Below are 25,140 nucleotides of genomic sequence, written 5' to 3'. Positions count from 1 at the left end.
TCCCTCTCTGTCTCACTCCCTCTCTGTCTCACTCCCACTCCCTCTGACTGTCTCCCTCCCTCTCTGTCTCCCTCCCTCTCTGTATCACTCCCTCTCCGTCTCACTCCCTCTCTGTCTCACTCCCTCTCCCGCCGACCGTCTCCATCCCTCTGTCTCACTCCCTCTCTGTCTCCCTCCCTCTCTATCTCCCTCCCTCTCTGTCTCCCTCCCTCTCTGTCTCCCTCCCTCTCTGTCTCCCTTCCTCTCTGTCTCCCTTCCTCTCTGTCTCCCTCCCTCTCTCTCTCTATCTCTCCCTCCGTCTCCCTCTGTCTCTCCCTCCATCTCCCTCTGTCTCACTCTCTCTGTTTCACTCTCTGTCTCCCTCCCTGTCTATCGCACTCCCTCCCTGTCTATCACACTCTCTCTCTCTCTGTCTCACTCTATCCCTCTCCCCCGACCAACATATTCTGTGGGTTCCATAAGGGTCTGTGACAAAGAGGAAAAAATGTTACTTTCATTCTTAAATCTTTTTTATATTTTCTTGTATTGGTGGTGCCCAGGTGCGCAGCGCCCCTACTCACTCCCTCCCCCGCACTCCTCCATGTCCACACGGGCATTCTCCATTGAACAGAATTGTTTATGTTTTTGTTTTCGTACGGTTACAAGCCGCAGCGTGCAGTATGATGTAAATGTGAAAGCTTCTATAGGGCTTCTTGGCAGCTTTTCTTCCCAATGCACCGCGATCCCGGGGCTGCCCCAAACCCCAGGCCAACCCCCTGGACCCAATAACCCACTGTATTCACTCATTGAAGGGCCCTTTGCCAAATGGACTATCCACAAATTAAGACCATTTAACGTGCTAATAAGGCTTTGTTGTCATTCATAGAAGAGCCCCTGCAGCGCCACTCTGCCTGTTGCTGGAAGGCCCGCGGGGGTGATCTAAACAGCATACTAAAACCAGGACATTTGGATGTTTTACCCGGACGCTGTTGTAAAACCCGGACATTTCTCTACTTTGGAGAAAAGTGTCGGGACACTGGGACACTCCGCCAAAAACGGTGGTCACCCTACTTCAGCACCCCCTCCCCCCGCCCCGTCGTGTGTGGCAGCCTGGGACCGCTCACAGCCGCACCCGAGCACTTCACAGGTCTTTGATACCTTGTGCATGTTAATAGGGCTTTGTTGTTGCTTCGCCCCTTCTAAGAGCCCCTGCAGCTCGACTCTGCCGATGCGACACACCTGCATATGGGTCGCGCCACATAGTTTGGAAAGCTGTGGTGTAGAGGTTGGAGCAACCAAAAGAAAAAGAGTAGCCGATGATTTCTGCTCTTGTCTCTGTTTCCGTCTCACTTATTTCCTTTTCCCTTGGTCCCTTTCACCCCTCAGCCTCCCTCCCGTCCCTCTCTTACTCAGCCCCTTTCCAAAAGCCCTGTAGACGCCCACACACCTGGAAGAGCCACATCACTCCGGGGCCGTGGCGTGGTGACTCTGCGTCCTTCAGTGAGGTCTGGTCTTCTGCTTCGGCTTTCCCTCCTCCGCCAGGTTCAGGTGTTCTGCCCGCCGACAAGCTGTTACATATACAAGGGGGTCCCAGGACAGATAACAGACAAACAATTGAATACTAAATGAAAATACAACTAAACTGAAGTCTTATCACACTTGTTTTTACTCACAGTGTGATAACATAGCAAAGGATTACACAAATTACAAAACCAATAAAGGCATTTCATAATCATCATAGAAAAATGTGTGCCCCAACGGAAGAGGGGAGAAGGGGAGGCAGTGCAGGGTGAAGGTAAAATATAGCAGATCTTAATTCCTATCTAAAGAGTAAACATTTCTTCATAGTTTATAAAACAGTCCGTAATAGCCCTGGCTTCAAATGTGAGCCAGTTATGAAGAACGACATCAACTGTTCATGACCATTTAGTTAGACAACATGCTCAAAAAGCTCCTGCATGTATCAGGTTAACTGTTAGCATAAGGCGTTGTTGAGGTGAAAAGTCGACGTTTCGACCCCAATATGAAGGTAGGCGGCAGTTACAGCCTTAAAGCGCAGACAAGCTGTGACCTCCCCTGGGCTCCGGTTCGCTCTCTCGTAAGGCTGTTAGTCCTTCTCTGTCTTTCCGGTCTTCCCCCGCTTGTTTCTCCCCCTTGCTTTTCCATGCCGCGTGTAGCTGGACCAACTACTGACCAACCTGACGCGCTCTCCGCCCCCGTCTTCTTCAAGTGTGTATCCTCTGATGTCCGTCCTGAGCTCCGGCTTAAAAGGGCCGCCTGCCGATTCCCCTCTCTCCACTTCTTGATGACAGCAAAGCGGACAGCTGGTAAAAGGGGACTGTGAATATAGGAGGGGAGAAATATATGAAGGGATGGCATGGCACTCCTTATCCTCTATCCAATCGTCTACTACAGGGGCTACCTGACACACCCCACCCCCAGACGTTTCCCGTTCGGGGAAATGAGGGATGCGTGAAAAAAAATCAGCAACTTGGTATGCAGAGTATAAAAGATGACAATGTTAAAACTAGTGCCCATCCTGGAATAAAAGAAGTCACACCTAAAAATAGCTTATCCTAAAAACCCACTTTCTAAAAACAAGATAGCAAACAAAAGGAGAATCTTAGGAGCTTCAGGTGATGTCCCTAGTGTCTGATTACCGGTGTTTGTTTAGGTTTACAGGAGTCCAGAGGTTACATAGCAAACCTTGTCTATGCATGCCGTGTATTTTTCATTCATTATTGTCGTGTTTATGTAATCCACTCATCGCGTGCCAGAAGGAAATGTATTTGGCTACAGTTGTTTATATAGCGCCAGACTAGATCAGGTCTGTGACTCCTTCTCCACAGCTTGTACCCGTAAAAGTGCATCAATGTCTCCTTCCCTTGGGAGCAAATCCACTTGTATTCCAGTTTAAGCATATTTATTCTCATAGAATCACTTTCAAAATCCACTGTTCCCCAAGTAAAAATTCTAATTCAGTCTGCCCCAATTCATTTTGGGGGTTCTCCCTTCATCAGGGTATGCACGTGAGGAATCTATGTTGTATGTTGTGTGCGGAAAATAGTGACATAAGAATTAACTTGCAATGCGATCTAATCCTACAGATACATAAATTAATAGTTTACTACATGTCGTGGTAGAGCCTAACCGCATGTCTGCATTTGTGTTATACCAGGGTCTTCACCTTTTTAATAGTGAGAGCTACTTCTGATCGTGGAGAATCATCCTGATCTACTGCCTTTATCATGTGGCTTAGCTAAGGGTAGATAAATGTCAAGCAACTTAATTGCGCCCCTAGAGCGCTCAGTCCTGCTGCACTGAGGACAGACTGCTGCATTCTTGACGCAAAAACACCCGAGACGACCATGGATATACATGATCCCAAAAATCCATAAGCACCCCACTAACCCACCGTTTAGACCAATTGTTTCGGGATGTGGGTCTATATTTGACCCACTCGGACAATATATTGATCACCATCTACAGGAGTTTGTACAACATTGGGGTTCTTATGTACGGGACACCACGGATTTCCTGAATAAACTGAAGTGGATTGAAGAAGGGTATCAGGATCATTGGATCATGTGTACTATAGACGTGGTGGCTCTTTACACCTCTATTCCCCATGAAGCAGGATTGGAAGCCATTGAATGGGCATTATTAAAAATGGAGCAGCTTTCCACTACTAAAAAAATCTTTTTGCTGCAACTGCTGAAATTCTGCTTATACAACAGCCATTTTATTTGGCAAAATGAGTTCTATGCCCAGTTAAGCGGAACAGCTATGGGATTTGCAGGGGCTCCTGCGTATGCGAACACTTACATGGCTCACTTTGAATCACAAAATCTTATGTCCCAGGATGAATGGAAGCATGTGTTGATGTATGGACGATATATCGACGACATATTTTTAATTTGGAATGATACTCAGGATCTGCTGGAATCTTTGATCAACAGATTAAACCAAGTTGATGCACGGATTCAATTTACTCACAAAATCAGTAAAGATACAATTGACTATTTAGACGTCAGAATCACGAAAACAAGGAATGGCTTTGACACAGCCTTGTACACTAAGCCCACTGACCGGAACAGTGCACTTGAATACACTAGTTTCCATCCTAAGAATTTGATTAGGAATTTACCAGTATCACAATTCATTCGCATTAAACGTATATGTTCCAATGAAGAAACGTGCCAGACTACACTAGCAAATCAAGCTCAAAAATATGCGGACAGAGGGTACCCACCAGATGTCATTACAATGCAATTGAACAGGGTACAACAGATGCATAGACAGGATCTACTGCTACAAAAAAAGAAATCTTCACAGAACCGGATGGTGTTTGTGACTAAATACACAACCCTCTCAACACAGATCAAGAGGATCATTAACAATCGTTGGGAACTGCTGACATTGGAACCAGATTTTCATGGTATCTTTAAAGAACTTCCTTTACACGCGTACACACGCGGACCAAACCTAAGGGAGAGACTAAAGAAGAAATCACATTCAATTGAACCAACATCTCACAAGGGCACTACACGATGCCTTAATTGCACAAACTGTAATAATGTAACTTTAGGAAATACATGCCCACATCCAACTTCAGGAAAAACCATTCAACTTAAACATTCAAGTGATTGCAACACGACCAATGTTGTGTACGCTATAAAATGTCCATGCGGTAAAATGTACGTAGGAAAAACAGAACGCAAAATCAAAGTACGTATTACAGAGCATAAAAGCCGCATCCGCAATGAGAATCTGACTTCACCGTTGGTGGTACATTGGAAAGAACAACGACACACCATTTCACAACTGAGGTTTCTCATTCTTGAACACGTGAAAATTCAGCAAGGTCTAGACAATCACCAAAGACTATTGCGAAGAGAAATATTTTGGATTAAATTTCTCGGGACTTTGACCCCAGTGGGTTTAAATGATAAATATGACCTTTCATGTTATCTATAGCATGCATATCTGCAAATTCACTTATTGGTATTATGCGACTGCTTCATCACACATAGAAACTTTCATTCTCATCTATGTTACATGCATTCTGAGGCTTAGTTGATGTTGGTTACCTTTAGCATGTTCACAGAAGTTTTTATGAGGTATCATGGCAACAAATGTTTTATACATTAATGCATTATCTTTTGCAACTTTGTCGATGAATACTACACTCATATTTTTGGTAGAAAACGTTATACTATTATTTTCCTGTTTGTTTGATTTTGAAACTATTGAATATTGATTCTGAATATAATGAACCATGTAAATGCACCTTTTATGCTGTTGATAGTGTGAAAAATAACCATTGTATAATGTCATTGTTATTTCTTTGCACTACAGAGTCCATGATGCACCACTTATTTTCTTAACATACATTCATTGGTCATCAGACGCATACGGGGGGTCACACCCCAGGATATAATTCACAGCACCCTTGGCATCAAGATTGTTGCCTAATTGCGCTATATTAATACAAGATCGTATATTTGGGACATACCGTATTTCCACGCGGGTATTACACATCCCTAATATTTATTAAGATACATTCCGTATCTATTTCAAGTTTGAATATATGATTTTAGAGCATCATTTTTGCTTATAGGGCTGTAGTTACTAACAAGATGCAACAGCAAACACAAGTTATTATCAGTGAATTCCCCCATTCCAAGATGGCGCGTATGAACACTTCCTTGTAATGCGGCTAGTCCGTTTTTGATGTTTACGCACACATCACCACGTGTATCTCCGGATATTTCAATGGAGTTAGCCGGCAGCACTCCGCATAAGATTAAACAGGTTAGCAGCGAACGTTTGAGATAGACGATCCGCTATCCAGTGCAAGGTAAAGTGGCAGTTATTCATCACTGCACGTTATACTGTGCACGTTTTATTTTTATAGTTGGGAATAACATATTGCCTTCGTTTTTTTCCGTGTAGAATTCAGATATTCATGAAGATAAGGTAGGGCTATTTTGATTTCATGGTTCATGGAATACTTTTAATATTTTTGATGGTATTATGGTTTCTACATTGAACCACCATTATTATTTATTATTACAGCCATCAGCATTCAGATCATCAGGTATGTCACACAGATATTTTTATTGCTCAATATTTAACTCATGAGCATACATTAGTATTATCTACTGCAAAAAAAAAAAATTTTTGGGTTTGTAGAGTTGGTATTCACGGATAGTTCGTCATCAGCAGTTGAACATCAAGGTACGCCAAACATCATAACTTTTTTAACCCCCCATGTCTCCCAATACATAGACACTGACATATATTATTCTCTCATTTCTTTTAGAACTGCCCCTGATGAAGGCACAGCTAACGTGCCGAAATGCATTGGGCTTCATGTTGATCATTTGAAATGTAAAACACAGTTAAAATGTCGTACAGACTGTTATGCTTCTACAATTGATTTGTATATGTATATGAGCAAATTGTTATGATGAAACAATAACATACATAAGTTTTTTTGTACAAATTACTTCAAAGAATCGTTGAATAAATGTGAGAATTATCATCACGAACATTTAATATGGTATAATATTTTGAGTATTGCTTAAAGTGCATAGCACCAGGTGAACAGTGCATGATTAGGTGGGACACCACTCACCATAACTTAGCACTGAGGACATAGCATTTGTAGCACTGGGTTAGGAAAGGTTTACCTGTAGGGCCCCTAAGCCTTTGTAGCACTGTTAGGTTTACCTGCGGGACCCCAAGCATTTATGGTACTGGTGGGAACGTGTATCTGTGGGGTCCCCAGGGACCTGTTATGTTCATTTTATTCTTATTAACGAATCACATCTGAGAGGTGAGTGTTTCACTGAGGGTTGTGGCCTCTTTGTCATGCAATACATGGGAAGGCATTGTTCTCTCTAAGTGAGTGTGAAGACAGAAGACTTCTATTATCTGGTGAGTTGCCCTACTGTTCATTGGCTCCTGTCCAGATTCCGGCCCTGCTTTACCAATTCAAGATTAATGTTCAGTAGTGGCAGTCACAGTATAAGGACTGTGAGCAAGACCTGCTGTAGAGTTTTCGCTGTCCTAGGAAATATACGTGCATTGATTGCAGTGTCCGATTTATAAAAAATTGCACACAGAGTGCCCCTTAGAGGGGTCCCGTAAAATCTACCACTCCTTAGTGTGGTCACCGACTGGCCTGAGCCAACCTGCTACCACCAGACAGTATCCTGTCCTCATGGGGAGAGTGCCTGTACACTTCTAGGTCAATAACAATGCCTTTCCTGGGTGGAGGTGCTCACACCTCCCCCTAGTCAGGAAGAGTTATCTGTGGCAGGGATTTTCAAAGGCCTTGCTGCCTTTGTAATGCGACCCCAGCCTCTCCTGTTAGAGGGAGCAAGCGATCATCCTGGCCTCACCCCCTTTTAGGCGCAAGGACAGGTGGGAAACCTTATATAGAACAGGAGGTGTGCCCCCCGCCCCCTCTGTTAACTCCATCCCTCAGGTGCTGGAGGCGAGGTGAAGTACACTTTGTAGTGCCCACCATCTTGAAGATGATGGGACTTATCCAATCAGGGCTAGGACTATGTCCCCTTCCCACAGGAGGTGGGCATGATAGAGGGTGTAGACACCCCAGGAAAGGGGCCAATTTGCCTCTACCTGTCACTCCCTTGTAACACCCTTAAATCAAGATTTTAGGTGGCATCCCCAGACCCTGAATTTCAGTTCTTGGCGACCTAAGGGCACTGCAGCCTTCTCTGCTGGTGAGGATCTGTAGAGAACTATTTTCTTGGTCCCAGTCCTACTGGCCTGTCTGCATCCCTGGATGATCCAGAACCAAAATTCAAGTCGTCTTGCAGCCCAGCGACCTCCAGAACCTTGGGAGGACTACCTGCCTTCGATAAAGGGCAATATACTTTTATGTAGTGGGATTTGGCCAGGGAGTGTCAGGACAAGCCAAGCTATGTCACTCACTCTATATTTGCAGACTTTGTGTTTTTGGTCTAATCACTCTCACTAATGTGCCCCGTATTTTCAGTGTCAACACTATCGATTGAGCACTAGTTCAATAAAAAGAGATTTACAAAGTACCTGTGTCTTGGCAAGATAAGCAGTGTGCTGGTCATTTATTCAATCGAGTCTGTTGTTGAGCTCTGAGTTCAAGCTGCCCTTTAATGTAAACAGGGTAATTGATTTGGCAGTATCAGTATCTGTAGTTAAATTAGACAAAAATGAGTTCTAAATGCCACCTCCCTGGCATCCTGAATGGCCTCCACCCAATCGCCATCGCAAAGCTTGCCTAGATCCCTCTCCCGCACAGCTCTCTGCATCCCCAAGGCATCCAGAGAATTGTAGATCAACTTCCTATAGATGGTTGAGATTGCTTTTTCGGTCACGGGATTAGTTAGCAGCAGGTCCTCCAGTAGGGATGCATCAGGCAACTGCCCCACTTCCCAGATGTGACTTTGCAGAGCGTGGCCACCTGCAAATGTCAGAACCGTTTTTAGTCACCTAATTTATACTTTTGGTGTAGGATCGTGAAGGACACAAGTGCCTGTCCCCTCCACACATCGCCCGGCCGCTCTAAGCTAATCAATCCCCATTTTATGAAGCCCTGCAATCCTCCCACTGCACTCAAGAGATCACCATCATACAGTGGAGTAATTTCAGTCAGCTTACCTTCCCAGCCTAAATACTTGGTAGCCTCTTTTCACACCCTTACCAATGTTTGGGTAGGAGTAGGTAGGGTGCACTCATACTTTCTTCGATACAGCAGCACCGGGGTGGGGTAACCTCTCTTGCCCATGGCCAATCTATCTACCCGGTAAGCAGGATCCTCACAGTCCGAAATAAACCCAGTTGTTGACTGCCACCAGCTGCGAGGCCCAGTAATACTTGTGAATACTCCGGACCGCCAGTCCATCTTAATAAACTCCCCTCTGCAACTTACTCACAGCGTGACGTGCCGCCATCCCACAACAGGAGCCGAAGTTCTCTGACTACCTTTTGAAAAAAAAATGTCTGGTGGGATCTTAAAGGACATTTTTTGCACAATGTACAGGAGACCCTGGAGGGTCATCACTTTAAATAGTGCCATCTGGCCCAGTAAGGAAAGCGGGAGTGCCCGCAAGTGTGGGGGATCCCAGCGAAGACTGTCTAATTTCGGGAGTATGTTCCTGCCTGTGCTCTCTTGTAATGAACACAACCAAACATTTAAAGCTATGTAGTGCCACCCTAACTGTGCACCTAGAGTGCAGCCGCAGGGTCCCTGCCACCAGCAGGAATATTAAGGACTTCTTCCAGTTGATATTATCTTCTGAATAATCTCCAAGTATGTGAAAAATGTGTAGGATTCGTTCACTCGAGAAGGCTGGCTATGTGTCATATAACAAAACGTCTGAGTAGACGGAGATTCTCACATCCCACTCCTGATCAACTGGAATACCCCATATGAGAGGTCCTGGTGAACCCAAACATGTGTGAAGAGCATAGGAGACAAGGAACATCCCTGTCGGACGGCAAAGACTCGATAGACTGTATTATTGAGGCGCATGCTCGCTAGAGGGGCCACATACAAGAGCTTAACAGCAGCGCACCTGGTTCAGCAAAGGAATCCCCTATTGCATATGGTACTCCATTAAGGTGTCGGAGATTTAAGCGCATTCCCTGGTGTGGCATAAAGCCCGATTGATCAGGATGAACCACTGTTGCAATTACTGTCCGCAGGCAGATCGCCAGTGCGTTCGCAAGGACCTTAGTCTCAATATTAAGCAGGGAGAAACTTCTATAAGACCCACACTCAGTTGCTGGTTCGTCCTTTTTGGGATGACCACCACCTCAGACGTTCTTTGGTCCTCCGGGAGACACCCTTATTTTCAGGCAGTCTGAAACCTCCTCTGGAGCCATTCCCTGATTTTATCCATCATGCTTTAATATAATTCTAACAGGAGCTCATCAGGCCCCGTCGCTTGCCCTGTTTGCAAGGCTCCTATTGTCTTATTTATTTAGTCTACTGTCAGGTCTTGGTCTGGTGCGTCTCGGTCCTCATTCATTAGCATTGGCAGGGTCAGGTCTTTCAGGAAGTCTCTCCCAGTATTTCCGTCCCCTTGTTGTCAGTGTCCTCAAGGATCCAGTTCCGTCCTTTGTCTTGTCTCTCTAACCATGTAAGCAACTCATTGGCTTTATCACCAACAACATAGAGACAATGCTGGGAAGCCAGCGCAAGACTGCACGCTATTTTCCATTAGTGCTCTTAATCTGTGCTGCTTCAGTTGATGGTGTAATGGGAGAGAAATTGATTCCCCACTTGCCCAGCGAACCTCCAGGAAAGCACATTCCTTGTCCTGAGCCTCGCACTTCAATTTACGTTCCTTCGACATTCCCCCAATCAAGGTTTGTGTCTGGCCGCGAATCACTGCCTTAAATTCACCCTATGGCATGCAAGCTGATTCAACAGGCCGCCCGTTCTCCTTAAAATAGAATTCTGCTCTATCTCTCATACGAGCTTTATACGTCTTGTCTTTTAAATATCACGGATCAACCCTAGGGGGTAGGATGAAGTCCACAACCGGACCATCGAGTTGCACCTCCACCAGCGAATGGTCTGAGATTCCCCCTGCTATGTGCGTATTGGCTCTAAAATCAACTTTATGGACAGTCTGGGTGAAAGGATGGTGCAGGCATGCCAGACTACCATGTGCTGTAGACAGGTGCGTCCGGTTCTGATACCCTCTTCCCCTCTAGGGTTCATTTAAGAGTATCATGAATATAGTATAGGTGCAGTTCTGTCACTCCAGTCACCCCAATGCGTATATGCTCTGTCGTAAGCGTCTTGTCCTTCCACAGGATGAGTCAGTCTTGTCTGGGTCTCTTTCCTGTTTCCCGGCACTTGAATGGCACGCCCGAACACTCGAGAGAGCAGTGACCCACCAGCAGGCTTTTGTGGAGCGCTTTTATCCTGGATGTAAGGCTGCATTCAGTAGGGCACCCACTCTGTCTTTTCTTTGCCTTTGCCTGAAGATCAGCAGTCCCAAGGTAGCAGTCACACTAGGCCTGTCGGTAAGTGCAGCCCCCTCTGGAGGCCCGACCATCAGCAATTGAGCCCACACTGTGGCCGGCTGGACCACAGGCGTAAGCTCAGACAGGGTGTTCGACACTTGGATAGTTGTAGTCCCTCATGGGCCTCTGACAAAGAGTAGTCAGAAATTCAGCAGCTAAAAGCCCAACACATGCTCTCCAGGATGCTTGTAGATTCAGACCCTGTTGTGTTAGGAATTTGGCAAATGCAACCTTGAACACGCCGTTGGCAGCACACAATCGTCCTACTGGGCCTCAACAATCTCGTTGTCGTAGAGTTTTATTTTCTTCCTTGAACTGTTGGGAGAGTCTTGGCGGGGCGGGAAGTCCCTCAGACTAGCTGGTCTTGCTGGATGGCTTTCCGGCCCGTCCTTAACGAGGATGTGTCGGACCTTGCTTCTTCCAGGACAGCCTTGTCCTCCTGCTGGATAGTCAAACTCCCTTCCCTTTCTTAACAGGCAGGCAGGCTTCTAGGCAGACTTCTAGGCTCTGCAGGACAGGTACACAGCTTCTCCATTAAGTAATTCAGCCTGCAGGTGCAGGTGCAGGCGCAGGTGATGTCCCCTCAACTTAGATAGGCTGACACCATCCCTGCTGTCCCAGAAGGCACCTGAGTATTTTGTAGAGCACTTTATTCCTTGGTATCAGAGGACTTTGAACTAGGGTATAAAAAGGGATATATGGTCCCACTTGCATACACAACTGGCAGGCAGGAGATGCTGTTTACTCTGTCGCACTCTCACATTGCATTTATGCTACGCACACCAACACCCTAAACATGCACTTGATGTTATCGCAAAGTCTGGGCGCAGGCATAGAAATGGAGCATTACATGGGTGTGTCAGTAGGAAGCCACTCCACTGACCATGATGCAAAGATCTCATCAGGCTATTGCTCCTTACAACAGGGTGCATTGCCATCACCGCTCTATCTGGTAACAGGTCACAGGACCGGTCCAAGATCTCTCATAGTCCCTTGTTAAAAGTTGCACAATACTGGGGTGGCAGCAAAATCTCATGTAATTGTTTTGTGGTAGATTTAGCCCAGTAATGTGCAATTACCAGTTTGACGCCATTGACTGGGGAGTTGCCACAAGGAACAGATACTTCTGCCTGTTAAACCGCATGCCATTCACTATTTCATAATGTTTTTGGGCTTTTATTTACCACTTGTTTTAAGCAGGTGGTAGATATATGCATCTGGTTGGTTGGGGGGCGATGGGTGAAGCAGGGGAGGGAAGGGTAAAGAAATGTCTAACAAGGGGAAGAATTGTGAATTTCCCCCAGTTAGTAAAAAAACAGCATAAGTCTTGGCTGCTTCTGCTGCACCCAGAGTCTTGTGCGTCTTTTCAGTCTAATTTTCCTGTCTGGACAAAAATGGTGTCCTGTTTTTCTGCACCCGGTACATCCGTTGCAGAAAAACCTACCAACTGATAATCAAGTGGAATAAAATGAGCATAAGAAAGTACGTCTTAATTTCATTGCCCTTGATTCATACTCTGGACCATAGTTGAGGGATATGTCTAGGCATAGTCCTCGCAATACACAACAGATTTGTGTGCGGCATAGGCCAAACTCAAAAGTCAGGATACCAGATACAAGTAGGTGGTAACTCAGGGCAGGGGAAAAATGCCTGTTGTCCATGGAAGGGATATTCCCGTCCCAGAAATCTAGATTAAAAATTAATTAATAGTATCCATTTTTAAATATCTGTTTTGGTGCCTGTGCATATGACTTTAATTTCTGCCTTTGGGATTCAATGTTACAAGTCCGTAGGGTGCATGTATCCTTTGTGAGCTTAATAAAATGTTGAAAATTCTACAAATCCTCACTCCTACATCCAAGCACTCTCAGGCTACCATTCTACACTCGGCTCTGTCTGAAAAACAGCTCAACATTTTCAAAATTCTGCAACTCTGCATTGATTTGGCTTGTAAATTATATTTTTGGAAATTGTCATGTATTAACTATTTAATTTTAATACTATAGGTGATTGAAATTACTGACAAAGAAAGCAAGATTTAGCACCAGGCAACTGAAGTCAGTGCCATAAGAAGGATTATTTTGAAAAACTGAAGGACATCCAGCCTTCTACGTTTAAACAATTTCCCAAATCTAGGTGTGGCGAGGAAGTGGGAGCTGAGGAAAGTACTATACTGTAAGTGAAGTCTCTAATTTAGTTTTCATTAACCCAGAGCAAAGCCATTTCTGTGCACAGAATAACGTTCATCTAAAACATCATGTCATTCCAGAGAGGAAGCACACACTGCATAAAAGAAAGTTATAACAAAAGGTTTCTTCTGCAGACCATCAAAGAAAAGACCCTGAGAGAAGACTCCGAAGCGGACACGTTAACAACCGAAAGATTGTAAAATCACCTTGTACAACAACCGTTTTTAACCAATTACACAAGTTTGAGACTATCTGCCTCTGGATAGAAAACCACGACCCACTCTGCTCACTCTTGCGAAAACCTTACAAATTCACCACTTTATTGTGTTCATAACCATCTCAGATTGTTTCATTTTCATTGTGTACTGTTCTGTAATTCTATGTAAATCGCCTCAACATTATCTGCTGTGCGTGAATGATATGTAAAACTGTTAAAGATAAAAATGGATTAAATAAGCACAGTTGCGCTATAGGTAATGTAAATACATCCTCGTCTTCAGAACTACAAATCTTAACCTTACACCAAACAAAGAAAGGGTAAAAGGAACCGATGTTCTGCAACTGGTGATCCACAATAGTACTGTGCACGTTCTAACGCCCTCAGTTACTGCCATTACGTCAGTGCAAAACGGTACTTATCATTTTATTTATTAAATATCAGACTAACACCTTATCACTGCATTGTTAAGAACCTATACAAATAGATTTGAGAAAATCTTCAGTCACAAAATAAGTTGCTGCCGGATAGGCTATAACCTAAAGACTATTATCTGCTAGAAACATTTCGACAGGTGTTACAGGGCTGCTTCCAGACATAGTTTTCTCAATTCAAGTGTTAAGAAGATTACACGCAATTTCTTTTAGAGATAAATGCTGAACATTATCTAAACAAGCCTGACTCTAAAATCGGGTTCCCTCTTACCGTGGCACATAAGCAAGAGAAAACTAATCGCAGAGATATTAACTCTAGGTATACACCTTATAAAAATACGGACTGTGAGACCAAATTCAGTGTTCAAAACCACCTAGATGAAGGCAAAATAACCTAATTTGGGGGAAAAAGTTACATGTGCCAAAAAAGACACAGCCATAAATCTTATCTCACAGAATTTGACAGAATGCATACTGGGGGAATCCACTCTCAGTGCAAAGTATGCCAAAAAAGTTTCAGGCGTAAATCTTATCTCACTGAGCATATGAGAATCCACACTGGGGAAAAACACTCTCCGTGCAAAGTATGTCAAAAAAGTTTCAGGCGTAAATCTTATCTCACTGAGCATATGAGAATCCACACTGGGGAAAAACCTTATCAGTGCTCTGAATGCCAGAAAAGTTTTAGTTTCAAAGCGACTCTATATGAACATGCATTAACCCACTCTGGGGAAAAACCTTACCAGTGCGCTGAATGCCAAAAAAGTTTCTGCCGTAAATCTAAACTCACTAAACATATGAGATTCCACTCTGGCGAAAAACCTTATCATTGCGCTGAATGCCAGAAATGTTTCAGTGACAAAGGAGGACTCACTCTACATACAAGGACCCACACTGGGGAAAAACCTTATCAGTGCTCTGAATGCCAGGAAAGGTTTTGTAACAAATCGAGTCTATCTCGACATGCATTAACCCACACTGGGGAAAAACCTTATCAGTGCTCTGAATGCCAGAAATGTTACAGTGACCAAAGCAGTCTCACTCGGCATATAAGAACCCACATTGGGGAAAAATCTTTTCAGTGCTCTGAATGCCAGAAATGTTTTAGTGACCAAAGCAGTCTCACTCGGCATATCAGAACCCACACTGGGTATAAACCTTTTCAGTGCTCTGAATGCCAGAAATGTTTCAGTTACAAAATCAGACTCACTGAACATATAAGAACCCACACTGGGGAAAACCCTTATCAGTGCTCTGAATGCCCAAAACATTTCAAACTTAAATCACTTCTAACTGCACATTTGAGATTCCACACTGGGGAAAAACCTTATCAGTGCTCTGAATGCCCAAAAAATTTCAACCGTAAATCAATTCTAACTGCACATTTGAGATTCCACACTGGGGAAAAACCTTATCAGTGCTCTGAATGCCAGAAAAGGTTTAGTTTCAAAGCGACTCTATATAAACATGCATTTACCCACTCTGTGGGAAAACCTTATCAGTGCTCTGAATGCCAGAAATGTTTCAGTACAAAAAGTAGTCTCACACAGCACATAAGAATCCACACAGGCGAACAACCTTATCAGTGCTCTGAATGTCAGAAATGTTTCATAAACAAATTCAGTCTCACTAAGCATATAATAACCCACACTGGGGAAAGACCTTATCAGTGCTCTGAATGCCCAAAAGATTTCAGACGTAAATCACATCTCACTGCACATGTGAGATTCCACACTGGGGAAAAACCTTATCAGTGCTCTGAATGCCAGAAATGTTTCAGTGACAAAATAATACTCACTCAACATACAAGAACCCACACTGGGGAAAAACCTTATCAGTGCTCTGAATGCCACAAATGTTTCAGTGTAAAAAGCAATCTTACTCAGCATATAAGAACCCACACTGGGGAAAAACCTTATCAGTGCTCTGAATGCCACAAATGTTTCAGTGAAAAAATCAGTCTCACTCAGCATATAAGAAGCCATACTGGGGAAAAACCTTTTCAGTGCTCTGAATGCCAGAAATGTTTCAGTGAAAAAGGCAGTCTCACTTACCATATAAGAATCCACACTGGAGAAAAACCTTATCAGTGCTCCGAATGCCTAAAATGTTTTAGCCAAAAATCTCGTCTCACTCAACATGTGAGAATCCACACTAGAGAAAAAAAATTATCAGTGCTCTAAATGTCAGAAAATATTCAGAGGTAGTGATGGTTACAAGCGCCATAAGAAAACACACTATCAAAATATTTTAGTGCTCCAAGTGCCAGAAAAGCATCAATTTTAAACGCAATCTCACTCTACATGAGCAGACGCACACAGGGAAAAAACATTACCTATGCTGTGAATGCCAGAAATTTCTATTTGATTGGCACAGCCTCACTAACCATAAGCGACTCCATACTGATGAAAAACCTTACGAGTGCTCCGAATGCCAGAAAAGCTGCAGAGAAAAATGCTATCTCACCATGAGAAACTCCACACTGGAGAAAATCCTTATGCCTTAAAAGCTTGTATCTAAAAGGCTGTTCTGCTTCATGAGAGATCCCACTCTGGGAAAAAAACCTTAGGAGTGCTCGAAATGCAAGCAACGTTTTGGTTACAAATTACTTCTCACTTGACATGAGCGGGGAAAAAGCCTTATGTGTGTTCTGAATGTCAGATAAGGTTTAGTCTCAAATACAATGTCACTTCACAAGAGAGAATTCCCACTGGACTAAAGCCTAATACAGGAGGGTTAAAGCCAGAAACGTTTTACTCAGAAAGGAGATCTCACTAAACATGAGAAATGCATCCACACCACGTGAAAAGTAAGGCGTATCTTGAGTTGCAGAAAAGCTTCTAACAACCTGCCTTTACATGAGAGAGCACATATTGTAGTTTCAATATAATTCATCAAGAAACTCTTGCAGGATAACTTAGGCTGCCCGCTTGCAACCTTCAAAGAAATTTCAGGCCTGGAATTTTTTTTAATTGCAACCGAATCCACAATTTGAGTATCTGAAAGTTACAAAACTCTTAAGGTCTTTACTTGACACAGAGAAGTGTTAGTGCTTGCAAAAATCAACTAATTGCCAAACAAATCACAATATTAATGTCTTAAATTTTACTCCACCCAAAAGGTTTCTACTCACCCTTGTTTCTTAACATATGACTGATATCTATATTTTCATGGTAAGATTAAGCCTATGCGGAGTTCCTCAATGAAGAACTCCGCAAAGTGACAAAAAAACTCTGGCGGTCTACGCAGATTTCCGCAAGCATCAGAGTGCGTAAGGGTCATGCCGTTCGTGGTGATTTTGATCTCCTGGTGTTTGTCCCGTCCTATAAAAATAATTGCGAAAGGCACCATCTGCAGCACAAGAGGATGCAGCTGCTTCTACTCAAGCGGCAGCTTTGTCAATGCGAAGGAAGGTTTCTCAATGCGAGTGGTGTGACCGGCCACGACCACTTGCATTGAGAAATCCGACGACCCGCTTTGAGAAATCTCGCCAGGAGGTTGATTTTGCTCGCCAACTAGACCATGGCGAGCGCGAGCAAGGAAAAATCTCATCATGAGGTGGATTTTCCTGGCTCCAGCACATAACGTTGAAGAGTGTGAGCGTTGAAAAAACCTTGCTATGCTCCATGGAGCGGAGTTTTTAGGAACTACGTGAGCTCGGCGGAGTACGGAAAACTCCGCCTGCGGAGTTCACCACCCAAAATGAGATAATATACAACAGCAGGTAAACATAACACACCAGTTACTTGCCTTTGGTAATACTTTTTCTGGTCGCTACTCCTTTACTGCAGATTTCTCACCTTGTGAATATTCCACACACACCAGACTGGGTCCTCCAACTTTAAAGCAGAGTAGGAGACAACATGCAGCTCAGTGTCGACGTCATTCTGCTACAGAAGTGACAAGCGGAGACTCAAAGAAGCACTTCCCAGGCGCACTGTGAATAACTACAGAGGCCTATGAGTTCATTATCTCACAGGTCTGTATCACATATGCAGGCCCTGGCCAGATATTAATTCACAATTTTTACCATGATTAGAATTCAGATGAGGCCTTTTCATTTCCCAAAATTCTAATTGTGCTCTCAGCAGCAAGTGTATATATAAATCGTTGAGTGATGACTGCGCAGTGCTCAAGATGAAAGTGATATGATGATAAAACAGTCTGATCTGCATTTTGTACACAGAAACAGGGCTGTAAATACTTTTGTACAATACAAGTTAAGCAAAGGCGATTCTTAGAAGACATAATTTATATGAAATAGTCCCTGTATAGTTAATGTTTCGACCGTTCCAGTTAATTACCATGGTCTCATTAGGACGGTAGATCGCCCCTCTCCAATATGCTCTTCAACTATATTCAATACAACACAGTAAGGATTCTTCTGTATCTCGAGGCACCGTACCTGGGAGGAAGTCAAATTCAACTAAGCGGTTCCAGCTCCTGTTCGCCGGACCAAACAACTGCAGCCAGTGATTCCTCGGCTCGCTGTCAAACAAGTTCAAGTGTGACTCTTCCTGATGAGACCATCATCATTGACTGTCTTGTCTGTTAGAAGCTGCACCAGCCCCCCTGTGATGGTGGGCCGGAAGACCTTGACCGCTGATGGTGATGAAGTAGCAGCCTAATTTCCAGAAAGGCATGTTGGCCATCAGTTGTTGGATGGCCAACAATTGCCTTAAACTTAACTCTGAAAAAACAGAGGTTATGATATTCGGCAAATTACTGCCAAATTGGTCTTCTTCATGGTGGCCATCTTCTTTGGTGCCCCTTCCACTGCCAGTCACCAAAGTCAGAAATGTGGGCGTCATATTTGACGACAGACTGTCCTTTGTCCCTCATTTTTTAATTTTTTTTTATTTATTTGTTATTTTCAAACACCCACAACAAATAAGAGGATGGGCAATTGCCTTTACATGGAGCCCGACCATTAGGAAGAGGAGATAGTGTCATCGTTACACAATCAAGGTTAATCAACGATCCCAAGTCAACCCAGACACAGATACACCTCAATACCAGTATTGCCACAGTTTCAAAGTTCCTATAATTCTTCATGCTGCTATGGTTAATGTCTTCTGCATCAAAGCCTCATCCTAGTCTTCCTCAGATGCCCGCCCCAAAATCGCCCTACCCCTCACCCCCCTGCCGGCGCTACTGTCTTAAGGCTAAGTGGGATCAAATGGTGAGTCATATTGTACGGGTTCCCCAGGTGACCTCATTTTAACAACATTATTAAGCATCCTGACTACTATGGAAGCCGGGAATCGCCTCACGCTCTGCGCCTCAATATCAAGATACCTAGTCTACTGGTCTCCCTCAGCCATTAATGCGCTCGCCTCTGAGTCAGTTTCTAGATCTGTCGCTTTCAGCTCTCACAAGGGCCTCCCAGGCTTGCGCCGCCTCTAATGCCTTGTCATTAAGGGATCTATGGGCTTGCTGTAATCGAACTGAGCTCTTGCTGTTTGCCCACTTAAGGAATGCAGATTTCCACCTTATATAGCTAGGAGCCGCCGCTGCTTTCCAGTGGGATGTAATTTCTCGTTTAGCAAGCACCAATCCTAAGTCTATGAATTTGCTAGTTAACTTCATTTTGCCAGTATGTGGAAACCAATGTAGCAGGCAAGTCCCCCCATTCGGTGCCATCTGTCGCCCCGTTATATTACAGAGTAAAGCTGTTATCTCTTCCCAATATGTCCAATCTACAGCGGGGGCAAAGAGCCGTATTAACATGGAAATATTGGTTGATTTTAGCCGGCGTAAGATATGCCCTGTGCAATATAAAAAATTGAATCAGCTGGAATCTAGCATTCCTGGTGCACTTCCATGCCCATTTAAGTATCTGCGACCAGGCCGCGTCAGGTATCTCTTTAGCTAAATCCACCGCCCACTGCTCACGTAGCCTCTGCTGCGGTGCCAATCCCTCTCCCAGCATACGTTTATGTAAACAAGTGACCGCCTTATACGTGCCCGCCGCCATCACTACACATTGACACGTCTCGCTCGTTGGCGTTTCCGAAAGGCCAGTGCCCCAGTGCTTCTGGAATGCGGCAACCAGGGCAGCATGCAATAAGAAGTGACCCTGCAGGAGTCCAAAGTTTTCCTGTAATGCGCCATAAGGTAATAGTACACCATCTCCAAATAAATCACCCACCATCTGGAGTCCCAGTGTTTCCCACTCCGCGAGGGCAGACCAATCTCCGCCATGTGGCAGGGCCGTGCACATGCCCATCGGTATTTCCGAGGCGTAAGGTCGCTGTACCCCAACTCTGCTGTAGTAGCGTTTCCAGCAATGTCTCAGGACACATTCTGCAGATGACAAATCGGTAGCCCGTAACCCTTGCTGCAGTACCACAAACGATAGAACATGCCGCGGAACATCCGGCTCAGTCTCTCGCTCCGGCCCTTGAAACTCCTGCGCCACCGCCTGGGTGAGGTGTTGGAACTGTGCAGCTAAATAATATAATTCAAAATCAGGGACAGCTAGGCCTCAGCTCTTGGGCAGATCACATTATCGAACGCCACTCGGCACCTCCCTATTCCCCAAATAAAGCCCCACACCATAGAGCAGAGTTGCCGGAATAGTGCGACGGGTATACGTATAGGCAAGGTCCGGAAGAAATCTAAAAGCCGAGGGAGCGCCACCATTTTCAACAATGCTACTCGGCCTGCTACAGACAGTGGCAGAGTCCCCCAGAAATGCATGCTGCCCTTAAGCCCCCGTAACGCTCTACCTATGTAACCTTCAAGCAGATCTTCCTGCCTATGAAAAACGTGCGTCCCCAAATATTGAAGGAACCTAGGTTCCCATACCAAATCAGGCGGTAGGTCAGGTTGGACACACGCTCCGGCCGCCGGAAACACACATGTCTTCGCCCAATTACTCGCAGGCCAGAGATACCCCCAAATTGGCTGAGCAAGGAGCGCGGTCCCTCCAATGCGCCTCCCGCATCTCTCAAAAACAGCAGCAGATCGTCTGCATATAATGAGATATAATGTGACTGACCACCGAGCCTCAAGCCCCTGAACGCCCTACCCATCCTGGCCCTCGCCGCTAACGGTTTCATCGCTAGGGCTAAGAGCAGCAGGGAGAGTGGGCAACCATGGGGTAGTACCACGCCCTACTGGGTACGAAGAGGATACATTTCTGCCAACCCTCACTCTGGCGCTTGCCGACGAATATAATATTTCAGTCCAGCATGTATATCCCTCGCCAAGCCAGAAGGCTTTCATGACTGAGAATAGGTAGGGCCAGTCCAAGCTGTCAAATGCCTTTGCAATGTCCACTGAGAGGACAACTGCGTGCCCCTCCGCTCCATGGTCCCCATCTAGTATCTGTATCAGTCTGTGTATGTTGCCAGCAGTATTGCGAGTCGGGATGAAGCCGGCTTGGTCAGAGTGTACCAGCCGCGTCATTAAGGGAAGGATTCTCGTAGTCAATACACAACTCAGTATTTTATAGTCAGTGGTGAGCATAGATAGAGGTAGGTATGCGGACGGGTCGGTCGGGGTCTTCCCTGGTTTAAGGAGGGGAATGATGATGGCCTCCCTGGTGTAGGTCGGCAACACACCCCACTGTCTGGCCTCTTTACATACCGTCAACAGTCTGGGGGCCAGGAGGTCGACATATGCTGAATAGAATTCTATGGGCAACCCATCGCTGCCCGGAGTTTTGTTGCGCGCCAATTGTTTAATGGCACAACGAATTTCAGTGAGTCTGATGTCCCGACCAAGGGACTCCGCCTCTTCCGCCTCGACGGTCCTCCAAAAATGCCTGCACATCCATCTCCCCTGTTTGTAAGCAACTCGTATATAAGTCCGCGTAGAAGGACCTAAACCGATCATTTATTTGATGTTGCGTATATTCCAGTCGTCCTGAGGATGAAGTCAATGCCAATATGGGCACACACCTAGGGGTGGGATCGGCCAACCATGCCAATAGCTTACCCACCTTATCCCGTTCAGCATGTGCGCGGGCTAAGTAAGCTCTGTGGTCGAAGCACCGTAAGCGCTCCACGACCACTGCTACTGTTTCTCTCCGGGCCTGGACTGTGTCCCGGTCCTCGGTGCCACCAGAGTGGGCACTTTCAGCCTCCCTAAGAGCCTGTTCCTCAGTTTAAATTTCTTGCAGCAATAGTTTCCGCACACCACCCATTTATTAATACGAATCCAGTGAATCACTACTTTAAAAGCGTCCCATTCCAGGGCAGTCGTTGAGGCCGAGCCTTCATTTTCCGCAAAATATCGCTCAACACCAACACCCAGTTCAGTATGGAAGGCTGGGTCTTCCAGCAACTCCGGGTGCAGCTTCCAGGTTGGAACTATAGGGCGCTCCGCAACTCAATAGAAGCTCACCAATAATGGATTATGGTGCGCGATAAATATTCGCTACCAAGCGCCATGGTCGCCAATCCTGGGCTGCATTAGACCGCGTCAAGCCGAACATGCAAGTCATGCAAAGCTGAGAAATACGAATAATCCCTATCTTCCGGGTGCTGCACTCGCCACACATCCACAAAGCCCCAGTGATTCTACCACTGAACCCTGCTTTTCCCCAATTTATGAATCGCGGCGGTGGGTAGCGGAGGGTCCGATCTGTCCATAGCCACATCCACAATAGAGTTAAAATCCCCACCCATCAGAACCGGGTTCGTAAAATAGTCAGCTAGGGTGACAGATAAGCTCTCCAAGAAGGGTGCCTGCTCCACATTGGGGGCATAAATACTGCAAAGTGTCACCTCCCGCCCATAGAGGCTTCCGAGGACCACATCATAGCGGCCCTCGGGATCTACCAGGTGGTCAATCATTTGGAAGGGAACCCTAGCCCTAATCCAAATCAGCACCCCTCGCGCAAAAGCTGAGTAAGTAGTGTAATAAAGTTGCCCTCGCCATCTGCGCTGCAGAGCCAGCCCTTCTGCTCTAGTCAGGTGTGTTTCTTGCAGGAAGGCTATCTGCGCGCCTCCAAGCACTAAGTAGGAGTGGACTTATACCTGCGCTGCATGGAGTGCAATCGCTGCACATTCCAAGTCACACATTTCCCATCAGGTAACCCATAGTATCGACACAGAAACCTCACATTACATCTTAACCGCGCTGGCGGACTCCCTCCCCCATACAAATCATTCCTTTCCCCCAACAATCCCACCCCACCCTCAACACCGCCCTCCCCCCCAAGAACAGGCACTAACGTAGTGAATCCCATCCAAACTAGCCCAACGTATGCCTCAACCGGTATCAAGGCCATCTAACTGGGAACCATCCGGTGGGGGCTGGAAGGAGCCTCGCACACAATCAGTCATTAGTCAGCCGACACCCAGCCTCCGCCCCTAGAATCCCCCACTAATCCCTCCCACCCAGCTCCCCCCAAGCATAGTTCCACACACCGCATTAACCTAAGCTACAGTCCGTACTGTCCACCCTGAGTGAAGCCCGGGTTCTCCTTCAGTTCAGTGCCAGTAAGACCCTTAAGGGTCGCACCGCATTTGCTATATCCCCCTCGCTTTCACTCCAAACCAGACCATAGCAGGCCCCCCTCACCGCACAATATACAGAGTCTACTCATCCATCAGGCCGTCCGCCGTTCCCGGTGTAACCAGTGGTAAGTGCACACTGTCTGATGCTGAAGTGTCCGCCTCCGATGCATCCTTATCGTTCTCCAGGTCTGAACCTCTCAGAGATGTCAGCAACAGTTCGCCAGAGATCACTGATACCGCCGCCAACGCCCCTTTGTGCTCCAGCCCAGTTTGTGAGGTCGATGGTTTCCACAGACCTCGCCGCCGGCGTCTTATACTCTGTGATCTTCGGGGTAGCAAATCCTCAGCCATAGCCCTTGTCCCGCGTTCCGGTCCATTCCTCCCAGCACGATAGGATTCTAGCCAAGTCCACGCGTCCTCCGGCGTTTCATGAAAACTCGTTTTCCCATCCAGTATTATGCGAAGCTTGGCTGGGAATAACAGGGAATATTCTATTCCCTCTGTGCGCAGTTCTTTTTTCACGGCTTGGAAGGTCGCGCGGCGCCGTAGAGTCTCAAATGAATAATCCGTGAATAGGGTGACCTTGCTATTGCCGACCTGATAGGGTCCATCCTTGCGTGCCTTTTGAAGAAGCAAGTCTCTGTCTCTAAAATGTAGCAGGCGTGCCACCACCGGTCTAGGAGGGCGTCCCTGCTGTGGGGTCTAGCAGGGACACAGTGCGCACGTTCAAGCGTGTAGAAGGCAGATAAGCCCTCAGGTGCCACCTCCGTTCACAGCCAATCCTCCAGATATCTCACCATGTCTGACCCCTTCGTTTTCCCAGGCAGATCCACCACCCGAATGTTGTTGCGCCTATTTCTTCCTTCTGCATCCTCCGCACGCATCTCCAGCACTGCTATCCGGTCTAAGGCGCTCGTCATCGTTGCAGCCAGTACAGTCTGTGCAGGTGCTACCTCTTGGATCACATCTTCCACATGTTTCGAGTGGTCCGCCCGCAGTAGGCCCAGCCCCATCGCCACTTGTGCAATATCCTGCTGCAGGGCAGTTTGCGAGTCCGCGATGGCGGATAGTATCTTATCCAGATGTTGCTGCAGTCCAGGCTCCTGTGCCAGGTCCTGCGCATCTTGTTCAGCTTGAGATGGGGACTCCGCGTCGGAGGTCTGGGAATCTTCATCTCTCCTCCCTCTGGGCTTTTCCATGGTGTCAGCAGGCCTAGTTCAGAGGAAGGGCCCGTGGACCCCAAACGCACCGCGCTCGTCAGGCAGGTACAGGGGCCAAGCCTCAGTCCGGCCGGTTCTCCAGGGCTCTGAGCAGGTGTTCAGTTCATCTTCCGCTGAGTCGCCTCTATCAGCACTTCAATCCAGTGCCTACCGTGCGTCGCGCCAAATGCTTAGGCCCAGACATGGCAGCCAGGTCAGGATTGTGTGGCCCAACACACTCGCGAGCCAGTTGGTCACCCAGCAGCTCAATGCAGGGTAGTGCCCGGGCCCACGCCAGCTCTCATGTGCCTCAGCGTCTCAGCGTCCCCGCAGTACTGTGCAGGTAGTGCCCTTCTTCCCAGCTCCCGGTAGGGCTGCTCCTTCGTTAGGCCCGCCGCGACCTCAAGCCCACGCCGCTCAGTGCCAGCCAGTATCCCCGGGCAATGGGCCTCCCATCTATCCACTACGCGGTTCCATCCACGTGCAGGCAGCCCCCCTTGGGTCCCGGGCAGGGCAACCCGAGCGCTCCGCGATAGTCAGCCAGTGTTTCAAGGCACCAGACTCAGCCCTCGCGTTTCCAGACCGCTAGCCGCACCTCAGGGC

At 46.3% G+C, this 25,140-nt stretch overlaps 2 protein-coding genes across 3 annotated transcripts in view; one reads left to right on the top strand and one right to left on the bottom strand.

Moving 5' to 3' along the window:
• Nucleotides 1-16,118, top strand: part of LOC144807972 (uncharacterized) — a 56,968-nt gene extending 40,850 nt beyond the window's left edge. Inside the window, exons 4-5 of the mRNA XM_078673558.1 lie at nucleotides 13,035-13,203; nucleotides 13,298-16,118. Of these exons, the coding sequence (XP_078529684.1) occupies nucleotides 14,285-16,051 (1,767 nt within the window). The 5' untranslated portion in view covers nucleotides 13,035-13,203; nucleotides 13,298-14,284 and the 3' untranslated portion in view covers nucleotides 16,052-16,118. The remainder of the gene's footprint in view (nucleotides 1-13,034; nucleotides 13,204-13,297) is intronic.
• The window catches only part of LOC144806574 (uncharacterized), a 350,735-nt gene that overhangs the window by 88,777 nt on the left and 236,818 nt on the right, over nucleotides 1-25,140 (bottom strand). The window lies entirely within an intron of this gene.

This window comes from Lissotriton helveticus, chromosome 1_2 (assembly GCF_964261635.1).
Source record: "Lissotriton helveticus chromosome 1_2, aLisHel1.1, whole genome shotgun sequence".
Classification (NCBI taxonomy): domain Eukaryota; kingdom Metazoa; phylum Chordata; class Amphibia; order Caudata; family Salamandridae; genus Lissotriton; species Lissotriton helveticus.
This window is presented reverse-complemented; position numbering and strand designations above follow the sequence as displayed.